We start from the raw sequence: 25,418 nt of genomic DNA on the forward strand, positions 1-25,418 counted from the left end.
CTCTAACCCTATCAATTATTTTAAATGTTTCACCCCTTCAATTAAGAGAACTTGGTCCTTGTTATTTATTATGTGTAAAGCCCTCATTGTTTTTTTACACCTCAATTAAGTTTTCGCTGTTCCAAAGAAAACAATAATGTCATATCCAAACCTTTCCTATAGCTAGAACATTGGGGTCTTGGCAACATTCTCAAATTTCCTCTGCATCTTCTCCAGTGCAAGAATGTTTCCCCTCTAATGTGGTGAAGCATTGCAGGGGCATGACTTGCATTTTAAACAATATAGCCCTGTGCTGAATGGGCCTATATTAATTTGGAGTCAAAGTTTGCTGTTTGAATAAACATTAGGTTTTACCCTAAGAGCAATGCCAAAGGAGATCCAATGCAAGCTAAATGAATAACTCAATAGAGTAAATCATCTCTGACCATTTAAAAAGTAAATATTTGGTTTCTTCTGATTGTGATAACTTAGGTTCCTCTGGATTACAAGCAATTTATGTCAAAGAGTAACTGACTTCTTTGCCACAACCATCATCATTATCTATCTCAGAAATGCTTTAGTGGGGCAATTTTCCCAGAGTCTATCTGAACAGTGATCATAAACACAACTCCATTGTAAATCAAATTGGCATTTCCAGAGTTGGAATTTAAATCACCATTTGAAATGCGGCAGTCAAATAATGTTTCAACAAAATGACAATTTAATAAACAATTGGCTACAAGCCGCAAGCTTATTTTAAAGCAATTTAAATAATTAGTGCTAAAGTTTTACATAAGGTTGCTGTTTACTTGGAATTGGTGATTTAGAAAGGGAAAAATAAAAACTAGGAACAGGTCATTGCTCTAATTAATGCTACATTTCCAAAAATTGTTTCCAAATAATGCTTTTTTTAACTTATGATAATTAACATTTTTAAAAAGACTATTTAAACAAAAGTTCTGTTATAATTGTTCAACATTCACAATTACCAAAACACACTTATGATTCCAAGAGGCGCAGTTTAGCATAAATATTTTTCCCGCACTCGCTCATGCACATACTCCCTCCTAATATGACCAGGTCAAATCCTGGTATTTCTTACCTAAAGATTGTTCAACCTCAGTGTGCAACTGTTCAGGAGTTATAAACATAAACTGCAAGAAAAATACATGATGGCCCACAGGTGCAAATTGAATGCAAGGAATTAATAATAATTAACAAAGTTTAAAATGAGGGTTGAGGTCATGCAAATTGAATTTAGGGAGCCTGGTGGCAGATTAAAAAGCAGGATTGAACCTGGGTCACTGGATTTCATAAAAACATTGTCTCCCTCCAAAAAGCACCCTTTAGATTATTTTCTAAACAAAATATTTAGTTCCCCATTCAAAGGATGTTCAGATATTTCATTATAGAAAACAAAATGACAAATTCAACTGAAAACTAAGAGTCAACTTTAGTGTGTTATAATCAACATGTTTAATTTCCATTAGAAATGAACACAAAAATAGTTTTTTTTCAGTACCCTTGAGAACAAGTCTCTGAAATCATTTATTCCTTTTGATAGTTATACTGCAATATGGGCAAATAAATTGCTGCTAGAATTGGTTAAATAAAGGTTTCTTACTGAGTGCAAGCTTGTCATTGGGGTGAAAGCAGGACTGTTCTTGCAATATGTTGTGCTTCAAATGCATGGAACAATTATGCTTCAGGCCTGCTGATGACAGTGAACTCAATGCCACGCTTATTCAGTCTTTCAGTGAGTGTAGTCTTTGAGAATATTGCTCCAGGTGTGAAAACCCCACCCCTAAAGGAGGAAAAATAATTGCAACATATGGTCAAATATGCATTTTGGGCTCTCATATCTGTAGCAATACATACATTGTCATTGGAAAGCACAGTCCCTGAAATATGCATATACATTGAAGCATTTAGACAATAGAAGATATTTGCAGGAGTAGGCCATTCGGCCCTTCGAGCCAGCCAATTCAATGTGATCATGGCTGATCATCCCCAATCAGTACCCCGTTCCTGCCCTCCCCATATCCCACTATTTTTAAGAGCCCTATCTAGCTCTCTCTTGAAAGCATCCAGAGAACCTGCCTCCACTGCCCTCTGAGGCAGAGAATTCCACAGACTCACCACTCTCTGTGGGAAAAATTGTTTCTTCGTCTCCGTTCTAAATGGCTTACTCCTTATCCTTAAACTGTGGCCCCTGGTTCTGGACTCCCCCAACATCGGGAACATGTTTCCTGCCTCTAACGTGTCCAAGCCCTTAACAATCTAATATGTTTCAATGAGATTTCCTCTCATCCCTCTAAACTCCAGAGTGTACAAGCCCAGCTGCTCCATTCTCTCAGCATATGACAGCCCATCCATCCCGGGAATTAACCTTGTAAACCAACACTGCACTCCCTCAATAGCAAGAATATCCTTCATCAAATTAGGGGACCAAAACTGCACACAATACTCCAGGTGTGGTCTCACTAGGGCTCTGTACAACTGCAGAAGGACCTCTTTGCTCCTATATTCGATTCCTCTTGTTATAAAGGTCAACATGCCATTCGATTTCTTCACTGCCTGCATGCTTACTTTCATAGAATGATGTGCAAGGAACCCCAGATCCCTTTGTACTTCCCCTTTTCCCAACTTGACGCCATTTAGATAGATTTAATATCAATAATCTATCAGATCAGCATTAAATAGAATCACAAATAGTCTAATAAATGAAATATTCTATCTGATGCAATAAGGAATTTAAGATTACTTTGAATACAAGTGCACCGCACTTTGTTATGCCAAGCACCAAATAGAATAAGCAGATGTTCAAAGCTGAATATATTTGATTCTTAGGAGTTATGAAACTCACCGCTTCGGCAACAACTTTTGTTCCCAGAGTATTGTGATAGCGGCCTGCACCATAGCCATCGGGGTAGCAACATAGCCAGGTTCTGGCAAAAAAAAAAACAGCAAGATGTGAAATAATGCAAAGAAAAAGTGTTGCACTATAGAAAATTAGACTTAAGCAGAAACATTTTTTTAAAATATACATTTGCCACTTTATTCATCAAAGCTGCATAAAGAAGAAGAAAACATTAAAACATAAATTCATTTTAACCCAGAGGGTTGTGAATCTGTGGAATTCTCTGCCACAGAAGGCAGTGGAGGACAATTCGCTGGATGTTTTCAAGAGAGAGTTAGATTTAGCTCTTCGGGCTAATGGAATCAAGGGATATGGGGAGAATGCATTAACTGGGTACTGATTTTGGATGATCAGCCATGATCATATTGAATGGTGGTGCTGGCTGGAAGTGCCGAATGGCCTACTCCTGCACCTATTTTCTATGTTTCTAAATTCAAATGTGTCCCTTTTTCTTTTCCGTCAGTTGTGAGATGTGCTGCCTTCATTAGGGGTCATATTTGTCAGGTACTATTTGCTTGATTAAGCTTTTCCGTGTAACACTGTGATAATGTACATTAGGTTTTCCTTGAAGTTACTGTCTGTAATGTATCTAGAACTGGAACATTATGCTTCAAACAGAAGCACTAACTCGGGTGATAAACAGGAAAGTGATGGTTGAAGAGTTTTAATTACATCAGTTGACCGTGCCGACTATTTAATTACCATAAACTTCCCCACTCAACCCTGTCAAATAAGTTCATCGGGTTTAGGAACAGAATTGGGTCATTTGGCCCATCAGGTCTACTCCACCATCAATCATGGCTGATCTATCCTTCCCCCTCAACCCCATTCTCCCCATAATCTCTGGCACCCTTACTAATGAAGAATCTGTTTATCTTCACCTACAAAATATCCATTGTGTTGGCCTTCACAGCTATCGGTGACAATGCCTTCTCATCCCCTTTCTAAAGGTATATCCTTTTATTCTGAGGCTATGGCTTCTGGTCCTGGACTCACCCACTAGTGGAAACTTCCTCTCCACATCCACTCTATCCTGGCCTTTCACTATTTAGTAAGTTTCAATGAGGTCCCCCCACATCCTTCTAAACTCTAGCAGTTCCAGCTCCAGTGAGGTCAAATAATAAAGTAAAATAAATTAATTCCATAATCATAAGTTTAATGTAAATTAAAAATTGCCTGTACCTGGCCCCATCACCTGGGTGCAGATTTTCACTGAAGGATTGCCTTTTTTAGGATCTTGACCTTCCTGATATCCCTCACCAAAGAAAGTCATGGTGAAAGAGGTCTCTTCTATCTGCAAAACAAAATACAACAAGCTTTTTCTGAATTTACTTGCATTTATTCCAGATTCTCTGGTCCATTTTAAAACAGTGTATTCGTAGGTTTCAATTTTCTTACTCTTTAGTTTTGAGACACATCACGAGAACAGGCCCTTCAGCCAAAGCCGACCATCGATCACCCGTTCACACTAGTTCTTTGTTATCCCATTTTAATATTCTTTCCCTGGGGGTAATTTATAGATGGCTAATTAACCTACACTCCTTTGGGATGTGGGATGAAACCAGAGCACCCGGTGGACACCCATGCTGTCACAGGCAGAACGTGCAAACTCCACACAAACATCACCCAATATCAGGATTGAACCCGGGTTTTCTGGCACTGTGAGGCAACAGCTCTATCGGTTTCTAGAGCAGCTGTTCTAGAACATTCTGTCATTAGGGCAGCTTTCTGCAATCAAATATTGTAATGCGATAAAAGAAATGTGTGGAGAGAAATACTACTGCCTGGAATTATTTACAAGGACATTAAATGCAGCTGTATTCAATGTTCAGATATGTAAAGATAACAATACCACAAGTACAGATCTTTAAAATAAATTAGCAGAAACATTTTAAAACATGCATATGGCATCCTAATTATAAAGCTTTATAGTAAAGAGGGCAAATTTGAACCAAATAAGACTTTGGGAACTATATTTGGGTATTAAAATCAAGAAAGGAATTAAATGTCACTGGATAACGATTGATTTTAGTTATGAGGAAAAGCTAAATTGAAGACTATCAAGAAAACTTTTCTGCTTGGTGAGTCAATAATTTGGGAGAGAAATATAAAATTGAAAAGATAGTGGGAATGGCTTGAAAGAAAATTGAGAGACTCGAGAAAATAATTTGAAACGAAAAGGGAGATCAAGGTGGCACTTCTTGTGGCGATCAGTCAAACAGACAATAGGCCAATTAGTCCCCTTCCATCTTGTAAAATTCTATGGATTTAATCCGAGACTCCATTTTCACTTCACTGAATAATTCTACTAAAACATATCTTCACAGGCCCATTACCTATACTAAATTGACATAACTAATACATATTTAAAATGTTTTAATTTCCAAATTTTAATTAAAAATACCTTGGGTAGGAAATACAAAAAATGTAGTTTTCATCGCTTTAGTAACCAGTCCAATTTGAGAGCGAGTAGTCAGATACCATTTATTTGAAAACATAGGACTCGTGTTTGCTTTAAACAAAGATTAATTGGGAAAACAAACGTACCTGCGCTTTGGTTGGCCCGTTCTTTGTAAAATATCCACATGAGAAAAACGCTGGATACTATAAGGCAAAAGTTAAACAAAATACTTGACCAATATCTATACATAACTAAAGCTCTAATCTTGTGCTCTTCCGGTTTTTTTCTATTTGTGCTGAAACGGTACGCGATAGCGTCACGATTTTTCGCCAGCTCACTCACCGTTCTCCGGTGCTGCAAGTGCAACAAGTATATCGGTGGTATATTGTAATTTGTATATTGTATATTGTAAAAGTTAGCAAGGTTTAAAAATCATAAAAACCGCATGTGCGCAGATCGATCTCCTCTCCTGCCAGTCAGTGCCGCGTGAATTGGTCTCTTCTCCTGTCACTCCCCGGGACGGTTTGCCCCTTCCTGCTTCCAAAAGCACCACCATCGCAACGCCCCGCAGCTCCAGCCCCTTCCCCTCTGGTCCCCCTCGCTGGCTCCTGCCCTCTCCCCCGTGATACGCCCCCTCTCCCCCATGGCTCTTCCCCCGTCTTTTCTCTGAGCTCTCCCCCCTTCCGCCCACATGCCAGCGCGGCCTTAGCTTCTGGTGCTTCCGGGCCGATCCGAAACCTGCCTCTGAGGGCGGTGACGGCTGATGCTCCTCCGGGGCACGCAAGAGGGGAGAGGAGCGGCAACCTCAAGATTCTGGGGAGGGAGAGTGGGGGAGGAGAGGGGATAGAAGGAGAGGAGGGGAGTGGAGTTATGGAGGGAGTGACTGAGGGTAGGGGAAAGGAGAGGTGAGGGAGGGATTGGGGGAGGGTAGGAGGAGTGAGAAAAGAAGAGGGAGGAGGTGAGGAGGGAGAGTGGGCGAAGAAGGAGAGTAGGGGAATAGAGGGAGAGGAGGGGGGAGTAGAGGGGTGGTAGAGAGTGGGAAATAGAGGGAGAGGAGGGCAGTGGGGGAGGATAGGGGGAGGTGAGGAGTGGGGGATAGTGGGACAGGAGGGGGTAGGGAGGTGAGAGGAGTTATGGAGGGAGGGAGGAGTGACTGAGGGTAGGGGAAAGAAGAGGGAGGGTGAAGAGGAGGGGGAGAGAGTGCTAGGGATGAGGGGAAATGAGCTGCGCCTGTGCAGTTGGGGGCTATGGGTGAACGTTGGGGGACCGAGCCTCCTGTGACAGGGAGCCAACGGGTCCCACTTAGTCTAATTATTAAAAGTTAAAACTGAATTGAAGCTATAACAACACTTTATGAATACACCAATCAATGTCACTTACTTTGATCATAAGTTTCCTTCCAAAGTTACACTTTGTGAAACACCAGAAGAAGAATCCAGTTACGATCATCAGAATGACTGACCCAATTCCACCCAAAGATGCATATGCACCATACTGGACCTAAAGAGAACCGGATAAGCATTGATGTTAAATGAGATTAGCTCATCTATTTATAAGAAGAATTTCTCAAAGCCCATGAAATGTATTAATGCCATTATCATAACCAAAGAGTGTCAGAAGCAGTGCAGCATGTCTATAAAATTGTTTGTCAAAATAAATCTATATCTACCTATCTATACTATTACTAAAACTCTCATCTTGTCCTCTTCTGGTCTGTGTTGTTTTTAAGTTTGCGCAAAAACGGCACTCTATATCACTAAGAATTTTTCGCCACCTTACTCACCGCTCTCCTCTGCTCCAAGTGCACCAAGTTTTGTTCCCATCGGTGAAATATTACCAAAGTTATTGGTCTGTTATTCGCTGGGACAGCGACGCCCTTTCCGGTACCCGCTGTCAATCACTGGCGCCGAGAATAAAGCTGAAGGAGTGGAGCGTGGGCTGTGCTCAGCGGGCGGGGGATAGCTGTGTTCAGCGGGCGGGGGATAGCTGTGTTCGCGGGATGGCTGTGTTCGCGGGCGGGCTGTGTTCGCTGGCGGGGGCTGTGCGTGTGTGACAGGCGCTGGGGACGGGAGCCGCTGAATGAGTCCGGAGCCGGGTCCTGGAGCTGATGAGTGCGGTCGGTGCCGGGGTCGGGAACCGGTGAGCCCACACCCCCCCCCTCCCCTACACCCCTGTGTCGTGTATGAAGGTAGACAAATCTCCAGGGCCTGGTCAGATATATCCGAGGACACTGCGGGAAACTAGAGAGGAAACTGTGGGAGCCCTGGTTGAAATTTACGAGTCGTCCTTAAATACAGGAGAGGTGCCGGACGACTGGAGGGTGGCAAATGTTCTGCCTCTTTTCAAGAAGGGCTGTAGGGAAAATGCTGGGAACAATAGGCCAGTGAGCTTAACATCTGTAGTTGGAAAGTTACTGGAGAGTATTCTGACGGATAGGTTATACAGGCATTTGGATGGGCAAGGATCAGGGATAGTCAGCATGGTTTTGTACGTGGGAGGACGTGTGTCACATATCTGATTGATTTTTTTGAAGACGTGACCAAAAAGGTCGATGAGGGCAGAGCTGTCGATGTTGTGTACATGGATTTCAGTAAGGCATTTGACAAGGTTCCTCATGGTAGGCTACTCTGGAAGGTTAGATCGCATGGGATCCAAGGATAGCTGAATGGATAGCAAATTGGATCCATGGAAGGAAGCAGAGGGTGATGGTGGAAGGTTGCTTCTTGGACTGGAGGCCTGTGACTAGTGGTGTTCGGTGCTGGGCCTGTTACTGTTTGTCATCCACATCAATGATTTGGATGAGAACATACAGGGCAAGATTAGCAAATTTGCTGATGGTACAAAAGTGAGTGGTTTTGCAGATAGTGAAGATGGTTGTGAAAGATTGCAGCAGGATCTGGATCGATTGGCCAGGTGGGCTGAGGAATGGCTGATGGAATTTAATACAGAGAAATGTGAGGTGTTGCATTTTGGGATGTCTAACAAGGGCAGGTCCTACACATTGAATGGTAGGCCTCTGGGGAGTGTTGTAGAGCAGAGGGATCTAGGAGTACATGGTTCCTTGAAGGTTGAGTTGCAGGTAGATAAGGTGGTCAAAAAGGCTTTTGGCACATTGGACTTTGACAGAGTATTGAGTATAGAAGTGGGAGGCCATGTTGCAGTTGTATAAGACGTTGGTGAGATTGCATTTAGAGTATTGTGTTCAGTTCTGGGCACCATGATATAGGAAAGATATTGTCAAGCTTGAAAGTGTTCAGAGAAGATTTACGAGGATGTTGCCAGGACTAGAGGGTCTGAGCTACAGGGAGAGGTTGAGTAGACTGGGGTCTTTATTCCTTGGAGCGCAGGACGATGAGGGGTGATCATATAGAGGTGTATAAAGTCAAGAGAAGAATAAATCGGGTAGATGAACAGAATCTCTTGCCCAGAGTGGGGGAATCGAGGACCAGAGAACATAGGTTCAAGGTGAAGGGGAAAAGATTTAATAGAAACCTGGGGGGAATTTTTTCACACAAAGGGTGGTGGATGTATGGAACAAGCTGCCAGAGGAGGTAGTTGAGGCTGGGGCTATCCCAACGTTTAAGCAACAGTTAGACGGGTACGTGGATAGGACAAGTTTGGAGTGATATGGACCAAACGCTGGCAGGTGGGACTAGTGTAGCTCGGACATATTGGCCGGTGTGGGCAAGTTGGGCCTGTTTCCACACTATATCACTCTATGGCTATACAATGTGAAGAAATAGGCAAATAAGAGGCACAAAATTGCCAGGCAAGGACCATCGCCAACAAGAATAGCGGTCAACCATTGACATTCAATAACGTTATCATTATTGAGCCCTCCATCAACTTCCTGGGAGTCACTTCTGATCAGAAATTCAACTGGACCAACCACATAAATATCTGTGCAGCAATAGCAAGAGAAACACTGGGCATCTTGCAGCACCTGTTGCATCGTCTGACAGCCTAAAGCCCTTCACCATTTTTAACATACAAGACAGCTGCATGATAGAATACTCTTCAATTCATAGATGTGTGCACCTCCAACTCTCATGCAGTTTGTACATCAGCAGAACAAAGCAATGTGCTGGAGTGACACCCATCCACCACAACTCAAAATGTTCCACCAGCTGTAGATTTCCTTGCAGGCCTTTAATCACCCTGACTTGGAAGTGTAGAAGAGCTGCATTATCATTGCTGGATTTAAATCCAGGAACTCACTACCCACTGGCATTGTGGTTGTACCTTCACCAGAAGGGCAATGGTCGTCACATAGGTGACACTTCATTGACTATTTAAGGGCAATTTGTGATGGTCAATTGCTTTTGACCTAGCCAGTGGCCACATACCGAGGAGTAAATACATTTTAGAAAAGTCTTCATCCTTGTAAATGAGCCAAAATGATGCATGAAGAAACCGTGCAAGCCTAAATGTTGCCATTCGGGGTTTTTTTTCTGGCAAGAAGAGAGAATATTCCAACAAAACTATGTGATTCTGCAACAACAAATTACATTTATAGGGGAAAAAAATGTATCAATAAGCCCAAGTTTCGAGGTCATGTGAATTACAATTTAGTTTCTCTTTTATCATATGAGCTATGTCCAATGTGATTTTTCATTAAGTTAAACTTAACATACCGTGAATATTAAAAAAAGAGAAAGCTAAATATACTTACAGGACTTTCTTGCAAGTTCTCATACAGGTACCGCTGTGTGCGTTTGACTACCGAGGCATCAGACCCCAGGAATGGAATAGCATATTGATTTATTTTGTTACTATAAAATGCTCCACCCCTGTGAAGAAATAACATTGTTCAAGGATAAGTCTAGTCACAAGTAGGTTTATATCACATTGAGTTCAACTACTTTAAAATCTTACCACATCATCAATATAAAAAAATCTTACTGCTGTGCCTACTACCTAATATTTCTCCTCTCCCATACACATATTCCCTTCACATTATTGCTTTCACAAAACATCAAATTTAAAAAATAATGGGTCAATATATGTTAATAGTCATTTAAGGTTTTGAATCAAAGAGATGATTTCCTTATATTTAGCACTCAAGAAGAAGGGGCAATTTGGAATGATGTTGGCTGGTCAAAAACATTTTAATTTAACTGGATATCAGAGCATCAAGTACAGTGGCAAAGGCACAGATGCTCGGGAGAAGAGGTGGAAAGTTAGGACATCACATAAAAATTATATACTCATAAAATGAATTACTTGAAAGCTGTTGAAGTCATACAAACATATTTCCAAAGAGGGGGAGGAAGAAAGGGCTATGGAGAAAAGGAATAAGTACAGAAACATTTGGTGAGAGGCTGGATTGAGAGTCATCGACAAGTCATGCGGCACTGTTTAATTCCTTCAGACATGTAGGAGTAGCATGGGTTTGTGCAGGAGTTGTATGGTAGTAATAGGAACATCAAGAATGTTTCATAATGTGGAGACATTATGATTCCACAACTGAGAGAAATATTTAATTTTAAATGAATGCATTCCATGGTTACCTATCCCTTTCAAATGCAAATTCAAATTAATCAAATGTGGTTAAATAACTGCAGCAAAAAGTATTTACAATTGAGCTAAATGAAGCATCACAAAATTTGCATTAATGTGAACAAGTTATTATACATTTTTATACCACAGGAGAATAGCCAAAAAAATATCAAACTCAATTTTATAGCACTACTGTTATTTCATCCTAGACATCAAACTCCTTAACTAAGCAGCAATGAATCTGAACATTTAAATGGAATGTTTTTTCACCTGCGTTTTAGTTTGGTCCCAATAACCGGAAGAGGTTTAAATTCAAACTGTCTTCTTAGTTTCTTCAGGTTACTTCGATCAGACATTCCATGAATTGCTGACTTCCAAGTTCCATCGTGAAACCTGGCACCCTATTAAAGATAGAAAGGACTTAGTAACTTTGAGGTAGTAACTTCAAACTAAAATGAAAAATGAGGTAATTCAAACCTTTTTATTAATTCAACCTACTAAATTTACATCACAGGCTTAAATAAATCTCCAAGTGGACTGAAGTATAATGCATGCCTTAGTAAATACCTGCCAATGTCCATTTTCATCTGGAATATAATTACTACAAACTATTCAAGTACAACGCTTCACACTTACACTAATTAAACAAATCTGGTACACAAGTCCTCCAAACATTTTTCTTTAATCAGAGGGTAGTTGTTGAGGGCTGTTGCTTGAATCATTATTGTTTGTCATGAATATAAAAGACTTAGATGAGAATGTAGGTGGACTGATTAATAAGTTTGGTGACAACAAAAATTGGAAGAGTTGAAGATGTTTACTTATTCAAATATTCTGTTGTGCTGCAGCAAGTAAGAATTTCATTGTCCCATCCGGGACATATGACAATAAAACACTCTTGTCTTGTTTATTCTCACTGAAATCTGGAAGGTTGCTTGCTGGAAGACCTCTCAGATGATTAAAATAATGAGGGGCATAGATAAAATAGATAGTCAGAATATTTGTTCCTAGGATAGGGGGAATCTATAACTAGAGGCCATTGATTTAAGATTGAGGGGGAGATCTGAGGGGCAACTTTTTCCCCCACAGAATGTGATAGTCATATGGAATAAGTTGCCAGAGGAAACAATAGATACAATTTCAGTATTTACTGGATGTGAAAGTATTAGAGGGATGTAATCCTAATGCAGAAAAATAAAATTAGCATAGATCGACTTCTTGATCAGCATCAATAAGTTGGGGCGAAACACACATTTGTGTGCTATACATTATGGCTGAGCAACTGATCGAAAAACTAGGCTGCTTAAATAAATTTCATTTTCAAAAGCATCAGATTTTAATCTCAAATAAAAAGGTTAGGTTTAAAATATAGACACAAAAAACAGCAGATAGTGGAATCTGGAGCATAAAACACTGCTGATCTGTCAGCAGATCTGTTGAATTACAAGGTCATAAGAGTCATACAATATGGAAACAGGCCGTTCAGTCCAACTGTTTAAGAAGGAACTGCAGATGCTGGGAAATCGAAGGTAGACAAAAGTGCTGGAGAAGCTCAGTGGGTGCAGCAGCATCTATGGAGCGAAGGAAATAGGCAACGTTTCGGGCCATAAACCCTTCTTCAGACGTCCACAATGAACAAGATATCCATGAAAACTACTCCCATTTTCCATGTTAGGCCAATATCCCTTCTACAATTTGTTTCTCCAGCAGTTTGTTTTTGCTTTAGGTTTAAAATATTTAAGAGGAATATTTAACTTTAAGAAACAAAGAGTCCGTACGACTAGAAAAACCTTTTGTATTTCGGTTTGTGGAGTAGGTGTGTGGAATAAATTGAACGGGGAATTAAAGCAATGCGCAAACATGAATCATTTTAAAATGATATATAAAAAAATAATTTTCAAGGGGTACAGGGATGGAGGGGATGGTTGACAAGTGGTGGTTAATGTTTATCTATTGCTTTACTATTGTTTACTTATGTTTGGGTACTTCAGATATGAAGTTTGTATGTGCATAATAGTTGTATGTATATATATGTCTGTAGGTATTATGGGAAATTGCCTAGGGTAGTATTATTATTATTAATTAATTGATTTTTAAACATGGTAGAAGTGTTGGGGAAAAGGGGTGAGATTTAATAAGTTATTCTTCTTCTCACTCCTTTTCGAGCTTGTACAGACACATTGGAACTTTGCTTTTGTTCTTTTCATTGCTTTGTAAATATTGATTGTAATATCCAATTGTTTGATAATTTCGATTTTGTTACTATTAATGTCTTTAATGTCTTTACTTGTTCGGAATAAATAAATAAATAAAATTTAGAAAAATAAATAAATAATATATTTAAATGTGCATATTAATCCACATATACTCACAAACAATGTTTAATATCCCAAACAAGTCTATTTATTGTTTGTAGTTTTAGAAAATAACATGGTAAAAGCCCTGTTCCACTGTACGAGTTCATTCAAGACTCTCCCGAGTTAAAAATAAATCAAACCCGTGGAAGCATGTAGAATGAACGTAGCGGGTACGTTGGAGCTCGGGGACAGCACAATTAAAGCATGGAATAATCTCCACCCTACTATAGTTACCCAACCAGATGCAACTAAATTTAAAGTAGCTCTTTCTTCCCAATAACCCTTTCTGGCTTAAGTCCTCCCTCCACCACCTCCAGTTTAAATTCCATTTGGAATATTTTGGAGGACCAAGAAACCAAGAAGCAAGACGTCTCTTAGCGGCTCGTAACGCTAACGGCAGGTACTCGGGAAACACGGTAAGCTCGGGAAGACTCGTGAAGATTTTTCAACATGTTGAAAAATGTCCATGAGAGCCCCGAGTACCGAGCGGCCATTACCGTAAATCTCAGAGTTCGAATCAGGGCAAACTCGGGACAACTCTTGAATGAACTCGTACAGTGGGACAGGGCTATTAATAATAAAAGTACCGGTGCCAAATGACAATTATTATTCCAAAAGACAGATCCTCTGAATCAACCCAAGAAATAGCAAAAAGAACTGTATTAAAATATTTTCTTACACTGTTAAACTGGACAGTTAACATGCAACTGTTTCAATACCAGAATTTATCATTGCAAACTATGGTTCAAATAAACAAAAGATAAACCTGTGGTCCTGTCTTCAACATCACAAAGCTATCCACAGCAGTCAGAGTACCTGAAAAATAACATGTAAATATGTATACAATTTCTTATTCTCTATATTGCATCAACATTTAAAGTGTCTTGTTATCTATGTATTACTAAAAATCTCATCTTGTCTGTGTGCGTGTGTGTCTGTCATGCCCTGAACTACGCCAAAACGGTACACGATAGCGCTACAGTTTTTGGACCACCTTACTCACAATTGTCTTGTGATGTGTTTTTATCAAGTTTTATTCAGATTGGTGTTATCTGGCAGCATCTCTGGCAGCAGCCATGTCAGCAGCGCGTCAGTTTTTTCAATTATTTTTAATTTTTTAGTATGTTTTAAAGTATGTGCTTAATGTTCCTTTGTGTGTTTTGTGTGGGGGGTGGTGTGGGGGGGTGAGGGGGAAACCGCTTCGGTCGCCTCCTCCATGGAGAGGCAACTTTTTCCAGGTCGCCTCCCCCGTGGCCTAACATCAAGGATCGGCGCGGCCTTTCCCGGAGACGCGCCCGGGGCTTCAGCGGCGGGCGCAGCGTGGACTCTCGGCGTGGAGCGGGTGAGCCCTCGCTGGGGCTCGCTGGAGGGGAGCGCTCCGTTTCGCTGGCACGGGGCAGCCGGCAGCCTGAAGTCGCGGTCTGCAGCTCGTGGGGGACCCAGGGGAAGAAGAAGCCATCACTGCCGGCCCGCGGCCAACTTCTACCGCGGGGCCGGCATGGACTTATCATCACCCCTGGAGGGGAGCTTCGACCGCCGGCCCTGCAGTCTGCGGTGCTTCTGGCTGCGGCGGAGACTTTAAATCTCGACCGCCGGCCTGCGGCCTACAACAACTTAAAGCCGCGGTCTCCGGTGAGGAAGAGCCGATCCTGGACTGACTCTGGACTCTGGTCCTGTCCACGGGGGGGAAAATGGAGGAGGACTGGCCAAATTTTGTGCCTTCCACCACAGTGATGACTGCTGTGGTGGATGTTTGTGTTACATTTTTATTGTGGTTGTGTGTTCTTTATTATTGTATCGCTGCTGACAACCCAAATTCCACCGACCCTGGTTGTGTGGTAATAAATTCTATCTATCTAATATAATACAAGTTATTCACATTTAACACTTTAAAAATTTTTCACTTAACTTCTCAGTCTGAAAAACCCAAATCCAATTGCTGGCCGTGCCTGCAACAATGTTGCAATCACAGGACACTGAGTCTTGGCAGCAAGTTTTTTAAAGTTTAAAAAGAGGGAGGCTGAAGAGGAGGGGGAGGGAGTGCTGGAGGATAAGGGGAAATGAGCCGCCCCCGCACAGTTGGGAGCTATGGGTGAGTGGTGGAATATTGCGTTGGGGGAACGGGTTGCGTTGGGGGAACGGGTGAGTGGTGGAATATTGCGTTGGGGGAACGGGTTGCATTGGGGAACCAGACCTTCCATGTGACAGGGACCCAACGGGTCCCACTTGGTCTAGTTCAATTTAAATATTTTCCATACTTCTAAATCACTTACTAAAAGTACATTGCATTAAAGGCTATAATTGTTCAATTTGCCTCATTAGTTGAAAAATGAAAGAGCTTCAAGAACGTGCAATTTTGCAGGCTGTACAAGGAAGCAGTCATTTGAAGTTCTGCTCAGGCCAGAACAAACTCAAACATTAATTCTAGGACCAAAAAACAAATTCCAATTTTGGCTAGAGAAAGTGCACTAACCCTCTAATTGTAATCATCTCTGCTATGATGAAAGGTAAACCATACTGGCTTTTTTATCCTGGGCCTCCTCCATTGTCAGTAAGGCCAAATGCAAATTAGAGGAACAGCACCTCATATTTTGCTTGGGCAACTTATAACCCAGCGGTATGAATATTGATTTCTGCAACTTCAAGTAACCCTTGCATCCCCTCTCTCTCTGTCCCTCCCCCACTCTGAAACACGTTATTACCTAATCCACAGCTAACAATGGCCTATTTCCTTTCTCATTACTTTTTTGCATTCCTTTCATTCATTTGTTCTAGATCTCTCTATATCACCATCTATATCTCTTGTTTCCCTTTCCTCTAACTCTCGGTCTGAAAAGGAGTATCTACCCGAAAAGTCACCTATTCCTTTTCACCAGAGCTGCTGTCTGACATGCTGAGTTACTCCAGCTTTTTGTGTCTGTCAAAGGTTTAACTCGGTTCCCATTCAGCCTCTTGTTCCACAGGGAAAACCCAGCCTATCCAGTCTCTCCTCTAACTAAAACAGTTTATCTCTGACAACATCCAAGTGAATCTCCTCTGCATTCACTCCAGTGCAATTACATACTTCCTATTGTAGTTTGAACCATAGTTTGTAATAATGAATAACTGCACATGCCAGTGTAACCATGATTTAACCAAGGAAGTTGTAACATAACCTCCCTGACCTTTTATTCCATGTAATCGATAATGAGGGAAAGCATCCTGCAAGTCTTCTAAGCCACCTTTCAGGAACCTACTAGTGATATTTATTACTCTTTCGCCCTTTCATGTTTTTTATAAATACAAGCACCCTCTATAATTTCTACCCCAGTCAGTCCTCCCTTATTTTCAGTTTTCTATCCTGCATATTTTTCCTTTTCATTCTTTATCCAACCCTCGATCTCTCTCTGTGTTGAGGGTTACTTGGACTTTTTGTTACCTTTAACCCAGTACTGCTCAACAAACAAGGCAATGCAATATCAGAGTTAATCATCTGTGCACTTATCATAAATTACCTTTCAACTGGTCCCTGGTGAAAAGTACACCCATATCTGCTGGAATAGAATCAAATCCACAGCTTCCAACCACATATACTCCTTTTTCAGCAGCTGTTGCATCATATTTTAGTTGCATGGTTTCTAAAAACTGTGAATGATAAAACAATTGTAAATTACAGACCCATATTTTCCACTATGTCTGCTTCCTTTACATGCACAACTGTCCCCTTTCACTTGGAACACTCTCCTCAGTTTCCAACCTTCCTCTTACTTCCACTATCTCCGTGAAGCACAATTTGAAGTTACCTTGTTACCACATGTAGTCATAGCTTTAATTAATTGAAGATTGTGGAAAAGCAAACATTACCCAAATGGCAACCTCAAAAGAAATCTCACATTCTCATTATTATTTAAATTAATGATTCATGCATGTCTGGAATAATGACCCAATTTATTTGCATGAAATTTTCATAGTTATTCTCTCTATGTGGAGTGGATTTATACTTTGTCATTTTTTTCTGCATTCACTTGTATTCACTTATTATAATTAAGCACACTAGCCCATTATTACTATTTACATGAGATTGCCCAAAACCAATTCAAATGGCAATTATGTTTTAAATGATAGATTATTCACAATTTCTACCAACACATTATTTTAGCTCAGTAGTACTAATAGCATGGCCCTGAACTCTCCTGAGGCTTCATATAAGGATATTGTGTGCAATTTTGGTTGTCACACGATAAAGCAACAATAATCAGAGGGGATGCAACAAGAGAGTATTACAGAACTCTTGTCTTTCTTGCTGCACCCACTCTGTCATTATCGTTGTTTTGTGCATTCATTTGTCCTAGGTACTGTCTATACAGTATATCTTGTTCCCCTTTCCCCTGACTTTCAGTCTGAAGAAGGGCCTCGACCCGAAACGTCACCTATTCCTTTTCTCCAGAGATACTGTCTAACCTGCTGAGTTACTCCAGCTTTTTGTGTCTATCTTCGGTTTAACGAGCATCTGCAGTTCCCGCTTACACAGAAAAGAGCAACGGGAGGTGGCACGTTTAAGGGTCATGTTGATGCTTTGGCACCAACCGTGCAAGAGCTGGCTGCTCTTGAAAAGGAGGCGCAGTCCTCTTTCTTCCAGTTTGGCTTTCTTCCCAACCAATTGTTCAAGCGCTATTGATTGCAACATGCGCCTTAATTTAGTTCAACAAAGAAACTGACAAGTTACTAAAGGTCAAGGTTTTATCTAATTCCATCTTCAGTTGATTAGTTTTGCACATTGATCAAAACAGAGCTTCATTATCCGTGTATATTGCTAAGTACCATATCAATGCCTTTAATCAAATTCACATATAATGCATGTGGGAAAAGCACAGAAACACTAGAATATTCAGAAAATGTTGAAATTCTCCTCAGAGAATTTATACAAAGCAGCTTTTTATTTGGCGGTACCTTAAATTTGTAACAAATTATTTATTGAAGAAAATATCAATACCTGAGGTTCACCACTAATGTCGATACAGTGAGTTCCATTTTCAATACAGGCCTTCACCACCATCTCTCCAAAAAACCTGTACTGATAATAGATATAATAGGTATTCTGAAGTTAGTGACCAGCAAAGTTAGGTTGGAGCTCTACCCTTTATACATATATATTGGCATAACAAATGACCAGCCCTGATGAAATGTCTTCAACTTGCAGTGTTAACATTTCTTCTCACCGATGCCTCACCTACTGTGTATTTGCAGTAGAGCCCATATTAAAATACATACAGATGCTTATTTTTCAGCTAGATATTATACGTGATGATTAACATGTCATTCTTTTAGTTAAGATTCTGACCATAAAATGCAAAAAAATGATATTTGAATGCATGCAAAGCCCAAGTAAATACTACAGTAATATTTAAACGTGAAATAATATTTTAAAAACAGAAATTTTATTCAAATAATATTGACCAATTTAAAAAACATTGCATTTGAATTCTCCTACATGGCTAAACTTGCTATTTTAATCCGAAGGGATTTTATATTGTATCTCAGTAATAAATGTATATTACAAAAGCTTTAAAACCTTGCTGTATGTGTATTAGAACATAAAAAGAAAGCAAATATAAACATTTTTGAAAAATATGAACCAGTAATAGCACTTAACCTAGTAGAAATAATTTGATTTCCACTGATTTTTGACTATTCTCAATTTACCGAATTCATTTTCATCCTAAACTTTCCAGTCTTAAGGGCCTGTCCTACTTTGGCGTCATTTGCGCGTTACGCAGGTTGCGCGCGAGGATTTTGAGCATCCCAAAATCCTGGGAAGCCGTGCGCTACCGAGCGTCACTGCATATGCCACCACGCCTCACCACGCACGCGTCACGACGCTTGTGTCATGACACGTAAATTATGTCGCGTAAATGACGCGCAAATGACGCCCAAGTGGGACAGGCCCTTTACTGTACTAAATGACCACATGATTCATTCCTCCCTCCTCCCTCCCCTCTCCCCTCTCCCCCCCCCCCCCCTCCCCCCCAAGATTCTCTTCAGATTGACTTGTTATGCAGATATATACTTCTTATATGGTCATACAGTTCAAAAACAGATCCCTTAGCCTACCTTGCCCATGCTGACCATCACATACTATCAGAATAATCCCATTTACCAGCATTTGTTCCATTGCTTATATTCCTTGGGGAGTAATGTTGAGAGAACCTGCCTCCACCATCGACTCATGCATTGAGTTCCAGATTTCATCCTGTCTTTGGCTGAAATCTTCCTCAGATCCTATCTCAACCTCTTACCCCCTACCTTAAGCCAATATCCTCTAGTTTTAGACATTGTGGATGTGTGGATTAGTTTCTTACTATCTACGCCCTCGTAATTTTGTATACTCCATCAAGTCCTTCCTGACCATTCTCTGATCCAAGGTAAACAAACCTAGCCTATTAAATGCCTACTCACAAATTAAATGCTCCATTACAGATAACATAATGGCAAATCCCTTCTGCACTCTCTTAAGTGTTGCAACTATTATGATGCTCGACCCAAACTTTATTCCAAATACTCTCCATGAATAAGCATTTTGCAATAAACATCCCTGTAAAGAGGAAGGATTCTTAAGGAGGGATGAATCAACGACGGTCAAACAAGTTTGTTCTCAATTGCACAAGTACGGAGAGGCACAGATATCACAAAAAATGTTGTTTGCAGCAGCATCACGTAGATTCAGAAAAAAATTATACGTAAATTAATAAAGAGAAACGATATGGAAGCAGAAGTTATGATACTGGGATACAATCAGAATCCAGCAAAGGAGGACAGGAAATGGAGGGAAAATAATCCATATGGACAAACTGACAAAGTAAACATAAAAAGAGACAAGAGTTTCTTTCAGTTAAAAAGAAAGAGAAAGGTCCAAGCAAGATAAGGGGCCTTGGAGAATAAGGGGTGACATGTATAACCTCCCGGAGAAGGGGGGGGGGGGAGGGAGGGAGAAGGGGAGGGAGGGAGAAGGGGGGGGGAGGGAGAAGGGGAGAGGGAGAAGGGGGGGAGGTAGAAGGGGGGGAGGGAGAAGGGGTGAGGGAGAAGGGGGTGAGGGAGAAGGGGGGAGGGAGAAGGGGGGGAGGGAGAAGGGGTGGAGGGAGAAGGGGGGGAGGGAGAAAGGGGGGGAGGGAGAAAGGGGGGAGAGAGAAAGGGGGGGAGGGAGAAGGGGGAGGGAGAAGGGGGGAGAGGGAGAAGGGGGGGGGGGGAGAGGGGGGGGAGGGGGAGGGGGGAGGGGAGGGGGGGGGAGGGGGGGGGGGGGGGGGAGGGGGGAGAAGGGGGGGAGGGAGAAGGGGGGGAGGGAGAAGGGGGGGAGGGAGAAGGGGGGGAGGGAGAAGGGGGGGAGGGAGAAGGGGGGGAGGGAGAAGGGGGGGAGGGAGAAGGGGGGGAGGGAGAAGGGGGGGAGGGAGAAGGGGGGGGAGTATGCGGGAACTTCCCTCGAGCATGAAGGAGAGTTCCAGTGACCTCATAGGACCTCCTAGGACCACGTGTCAACCATGCTGCGAGTTTGAGTCGAGGGCAAACTCTTCTAAACTCGCAGATTAGGTTGCCACAGTGGGACAGCCCCTTAAGCCATTTAGAACAGAGATGAGGAAAAACTTTTTCACACAGCGGGTTGTGAATCTGTGGAATTCTCTGCCTCAGACTGTGGGGCGCAATTCTCTGTGTGCTTTCAAGAAAGAGTTGGATAGAACTATTGAAGATAGCGGAGTCAGGGGATATGGGGAAAAGGCAAGAACGGGGTACTGAGTGTGGATGATCAGCCATGATCACAGTGAATGGCGGTGCTGGCTCGAAGGGCCAAATGGCCTACTCCTGCACCTATTGTCTATAGAAGGTACTATGGACATCCTATTAATACTGAATAATGCCAGAGGGGAATTGAATGCTATCGTTATCACTAGAGAAATAGTGGGTAGACACAAAATGCTGGAGTAACTCAGCAGAACAGGCAGCATCTCTGGAGGAGGAATGGGTGATGTTTCGGGTTGAGACCCTCATTCAGTCTGAAGAAGGGTCTCACCCCATTCCTTCTATCCAGAGGTGCTGCCTGTTACGCTGAGTTACTCTAATATTGTGTGTCTTTCTTTGGTGTAAATCAGCATCTGCAGTTCTTTCCTACACATTGAGTAATGTTGGATCAGCTACAATCCAACTTAATGACAGAGCAAACTCATGGGACTGACTTGGCTTACTTGTTCCCACTTAAGATTCCAGCACAATAACTACCATTGCACAAATTAGAAATCTCCCCCCCCCCCTTAAATGTAAAACTTGTTTTAAATAACACCATAAAGGTATTTAAACATTGAAACTATCAGAAAAAAATTATGCTCCAGAGGTGGACATGTTTCCTTCCTTTGTGTTCTAAAGATATACTTACAGGTCCTACACAATTGAGGATAATGGATCCCTGCTGGCACATGGCAGTAAGTGTGGATAAATCATTTAAATCACAAATTATGCATTCTTTAGACTTGATTTCTGGAGTTCCTGAAACAAGATAATTTTGTTGGAAAAAAAAATTAAACCTTTATGCCAGAAAACAAAATTTTCAAAATAATGTTTTATTTTTGTATTAAAATGTGAACTATTTCATTTTAAATTGATGATATGGCATGCATTAACTAATGATAGATTCGCAAAATAAATTTACCTTTATGTCTTTTTTTGTTTACTTTTGGACTTATTTGTAGTATGAAACCAATCTATCCAACAACAACATTGAATGTTTGAATTCAAAAACATTCAACTGTATACATTCACTAATACATTCAACTGAGACTGAATGGGAACTAGGGGCTGAATCCCCTGGCGTGCAAATAAGAGGAAAAGGTTCATTTAGTCGTGTACCTTCCACCAATGGAAAAAAAACATTGGCTGGCATTGAACAAGCTCTGCCCTTCTGCAGCTGAGACAATGTTAAAAATGCTATTTATAATTTGGCATAAACTGGAGTAAAAGACCTAACATTTCAACTAGACATACAATTCAAACTGTTCTTTTAAACATGAGATTAATAAATGCAGTTTTTGTTTTAGGACTAAATTGTGAGACTGGATAGCTGAGCAGATTGCAGCTGCAAGAACACAGCTAATGTTTATTATTTAACTGGTTTTGCAGATTAGGAGGGCTCCAATGCAATTATATTTGAAATTAATGAGATCAGCTCTTTTAAAAATATATAACAGCACACTTTAAACTAATTGTAACTTTGCAAAGGACTTTGTGTTGTTATCCCACACATCTCTCTGGATGCTCAAATGGCAAGTAACTACATAGTCCTACGTTAGTTAACCTGCAACCCCAAATATTCAGAAAACCATCAGACTTCAAACTTTTAACTGCAGACCTCTCCAAAAACACTGTTCAGCACAGTTTCTTGAACACCCCAATGCCATATGAATTTCACCAATATGTTTGACACCTTCACAGTGGATTTTCCCCAAAGTTATTTTGCACGTCTCACTAGTTGCAATGTACATAACATACATTTCAAGCATTTACCTGGATGTTGTCTGGAAATTAGGGTTGTAGTTAAAAGGGGAGATTAAATATTCAGAAGACAGATAGTGACTTTACAGAGGTTTACAAAGTACGAGAGGCATGCATAGGACAGACAAACATGGGCACAGCCTGTGCCCACTAGTTCTCGAGTCCCCTGGCCCAGGAAAAGAAATTGTCGGTCCTATGTATGCCCCTCGTACTTTGTAAACCTCTGTAAAGTCACTATCTGCCTTCTGAATATTTAATTCCCCCTTATAAGAGAAGAGCTTAAACATTCATAGGAAATCGGAGGGGTACATTTTACACACAGTGGGGTGAATGTATGGAAGGAACAGCCAGAGGACATGGTAGGGGCAGAAGCAATTACATTTAGAAAGCATTCAAACAGATACTTGGATATTAAAAGGCTTAGTTGGAATAATGAAGGCAAATGAAATTTGCAATGATTAGGTTCACAGTCGGCATGGAGGAGGTGGGCTGAAATGGCAAATTTTTATTTTGTGCGAATCTATGATTCCAAGACTTCCAATCCCTATATCCTGGATACAAATCCTCCTATAAATAGGTTAAAAATGCTGGAGTAATTCAGAGGGTCAGGCAGCATTTCTGGAGAAAATGAATGTGACATTTCGGGTCCGGACCTTTCCTCAAACCCGAACCGAAACATTAAGCACATTTCCTCTATTTATCCCTCCCCCCTCACTTCCCTATACCAGGTCTGGCTGACGAAACTCAAACCCATCCTCAGGCCTGGCTGGTTCCCATGCCTTCCCCATATCTTGGCTATCTCTCCCGTTCCTCCACTTCTCTCTCACCCTCAGTCTAGTTGTCTTTTCGCTCCACTACTCATCACCATCCGAGCCCGTCTCTCGGCCTCTCTCTACCCAATCCCATTCCAACTCTCACCACTGAACTGTTTCTCCCCCATCTGCCCGGCTTGCCCTTATTTCCACCTCCATCCAAAGTGCCATCTCTCCCCCGTAAAGGATCCACTGGTCCTCGCCCCAGACCAACCCATCAGATGGCCTGGCGAACCCCTCTCCCGGGTCCGGCCCCCATACACCGCCTCCATCAGCGGCCTTAACCAACCGACTTGCCCGCTCCCCGCCGCACTCACCCAGGGCGACCGCTGCTCGCTCCAGTGCTTGCTCCAGTTTGCTTCGGTTCCTACCGGCGATGGCCCACGTTAGATCCTGCAGCCCCACTGTGGCAGATGCCACCCGGGCTACCTCCTCCACCACGTACTGTCCGGTGAAGCCGGAGGCGCCGAACACGATGAATTGATAAGGCCTGTTTGCCGCCATCTCAGTCCAGTCCTCGGGATCAGCGAGCGCCGAACGGAGGAGCTGGAGCTGGAGTTGGAGTTGGAGCTGACTGTCAGCACCCACCTTCTACCGTAAAACAGGCGCTGCACAGCCAGCAGAATACAAGCCGCACCAACACAGGGACAGATGTCGGAGAAAATGTACAACACCCGGAAACCGCCCAGACTTCTTTAATCCCCTTCTTTTACCTATATTTCCTTTCAAAATAATTATCTTAACACGCCTTTGGACGATCTATCATTAACTTGTTTATTTAGTAACAGCCCAGCTTGCTCCTTATTCTGTAATTTTTCTGGATACTCTAGCCATGGTCGAGTTTTAAAAAAAAACTATCTCATGGCTATGCTCTAAACTATGTATCTTCAAATTGCTATATCTTATTTAAGGTTAATTTCCTCTCACAATCAGATCGACTGTTGCAGGGCTTCAACCCAATACGTCAACGACTTATAAGAATCTTTTAAGAAGTGGATCTCTGATCACCAGAGTTTTAAGAGCAGTACTGCAGTTTGAAGTGCAGCTTCCCAGTCTCATGCCCTGTAACGCGTAGTTAGTGTTTGTTTTGATGTAATTATTGCAAATTACCTGTACAATTTAGAGATGAAACATTATTGGTTGACTTATCCATCTTTCAGAAATTTGTATTTCAGATTTTATAATGGAAAATGATTGCACCTTGGTAGCTTTAAAATTACAAAGAAAAAAAGTCGTAGGAGAGGTTGAGGCAGGTATTATACCAAATTTAAAAGACTACTTGGACAGGTAAATGGATAGGAAATTCAGAGGGATATAGGTCCAACATGGTCAAATGGGACTACCTTAGACCAAAGATCTTATACCTTAGACTGGGGTCTCTTACTAGGCATGGACATGTTTCCGTTCTGAATGACTCCATGATTGTAACTCTTTCACCCTCCCCCCACCCACACAGATGCTGCTCGACCTGTTGAGCTCCTTCAGCAAATTGTTTGTTGCAAATTCTCTTATTTTGTACTAATTCCCTCAATCACATTTTCCCCAGCCAGATAAAAAGGCCTCTTCCTCTGCTGACAGCAATTGCGCTTGACAAATTAGTCAGTCATGCAAAGATTAATCTAATATGGATAAAATCCTACAATGTGAACATGCATGAATTTGACAATAAATTGGCAATCACATCCAGATAAGAAGTACAGTAGTGGTTTAACTACTTCCAAGAATTTGTTCATGCTGGGTTCTACTCTATCAACAGTTTTTTTATCCCCACTGTGCCCTAGTCAATATCTGGTATTATCATGAGGCAGAATGCAGTCTCCAGGCTAGGCACTGGGTTAATTAAATACAGCTAACTTCACTATTCCATTTACATCTTTATACACATATCAGTCTTCTCCGTTTGTCTTGTGTCATAATTTCTTTGTTCAATTATTTGGCAT

General features: G+C 41.5%; 1 protein-coding gene across 1 annotated transcript; it reads right to left on the reverse strand.

The window, feature by feature from the left end:
* Window positions 1-1,431: 1,431 nt before the first annotated feature.
* sccpdh (saccharopine dehydrogenase (putative)) lies at window positions 1,432-24,148 on the reverse strand. The gene is made up of 12 exons (XM_033025878.1): window positions 23,796-24,148; window positions 21,555-21,664; window positions 18,129-18,209; window positions 16,651-16,780; window positions 13,923-13,972; window positions 11,070-11,200; window positions 9,973-10,090; window positions 6,681-6,800; window positions 5,447-5,503; window positions 4,082-4,193; window positions 2,846-2,927; window positions 1,432-1,783 (listed from the first exon to the last, which is right to left on the reverse strand). Exons 1-12 carry the CDS (start codon window positions 23,980-23,982, stop codon window positions 1,678-1,680), a joined length of 1,284 nt encoding a protein of 427 aa, XP_032881769.1. The 5' UTR covers window positions 23,983-24,148; the 3' UTR covers window positions 1,432-1,677.
* Between the last annotated feature and the right edge of the window lie 1,270 nt (window positions 24,149-25,418).

This window comes from Amblyraja radiata, chromosome 8, assembly GCF_010909765.2.
Source record: "Amblyraja radiata isolate CabotCenter1 chromosome 8, sAmbRad1.1.pri, whole genome shotgun sequence".
Classification (NCBI taxonomy): Eukaryota; Metazoa; Chordata; class Chondrichthyes; order Rajiformes; family Rajidae; genus Amblyraja; species Amblyraja radiata.

Coding starts and splice junctions, on each gene's coding strand:
- sccpdh (XM_033025878.1), bottom strand. CDS start 23,982: ATGGCGGCAAACAGGCCTTATCAATTCATCGTGTTCGGCGCCTCCGGC. Junction 21,665..23,795: donor GCGAGCAGCGGTCGCCCTGG/GTGAGTGCGGCG, acceptor ATCTTGTTTCAG/GAACTCCAGAAATCAAGTCT. Junction 1,784..2,845: donor CAAAAGTTGTTGCCGAAGCG/GTGAGTTTCATA, acceptor TTCCTCCTTTAG/GGGTGGGGTTTTCACACCTG.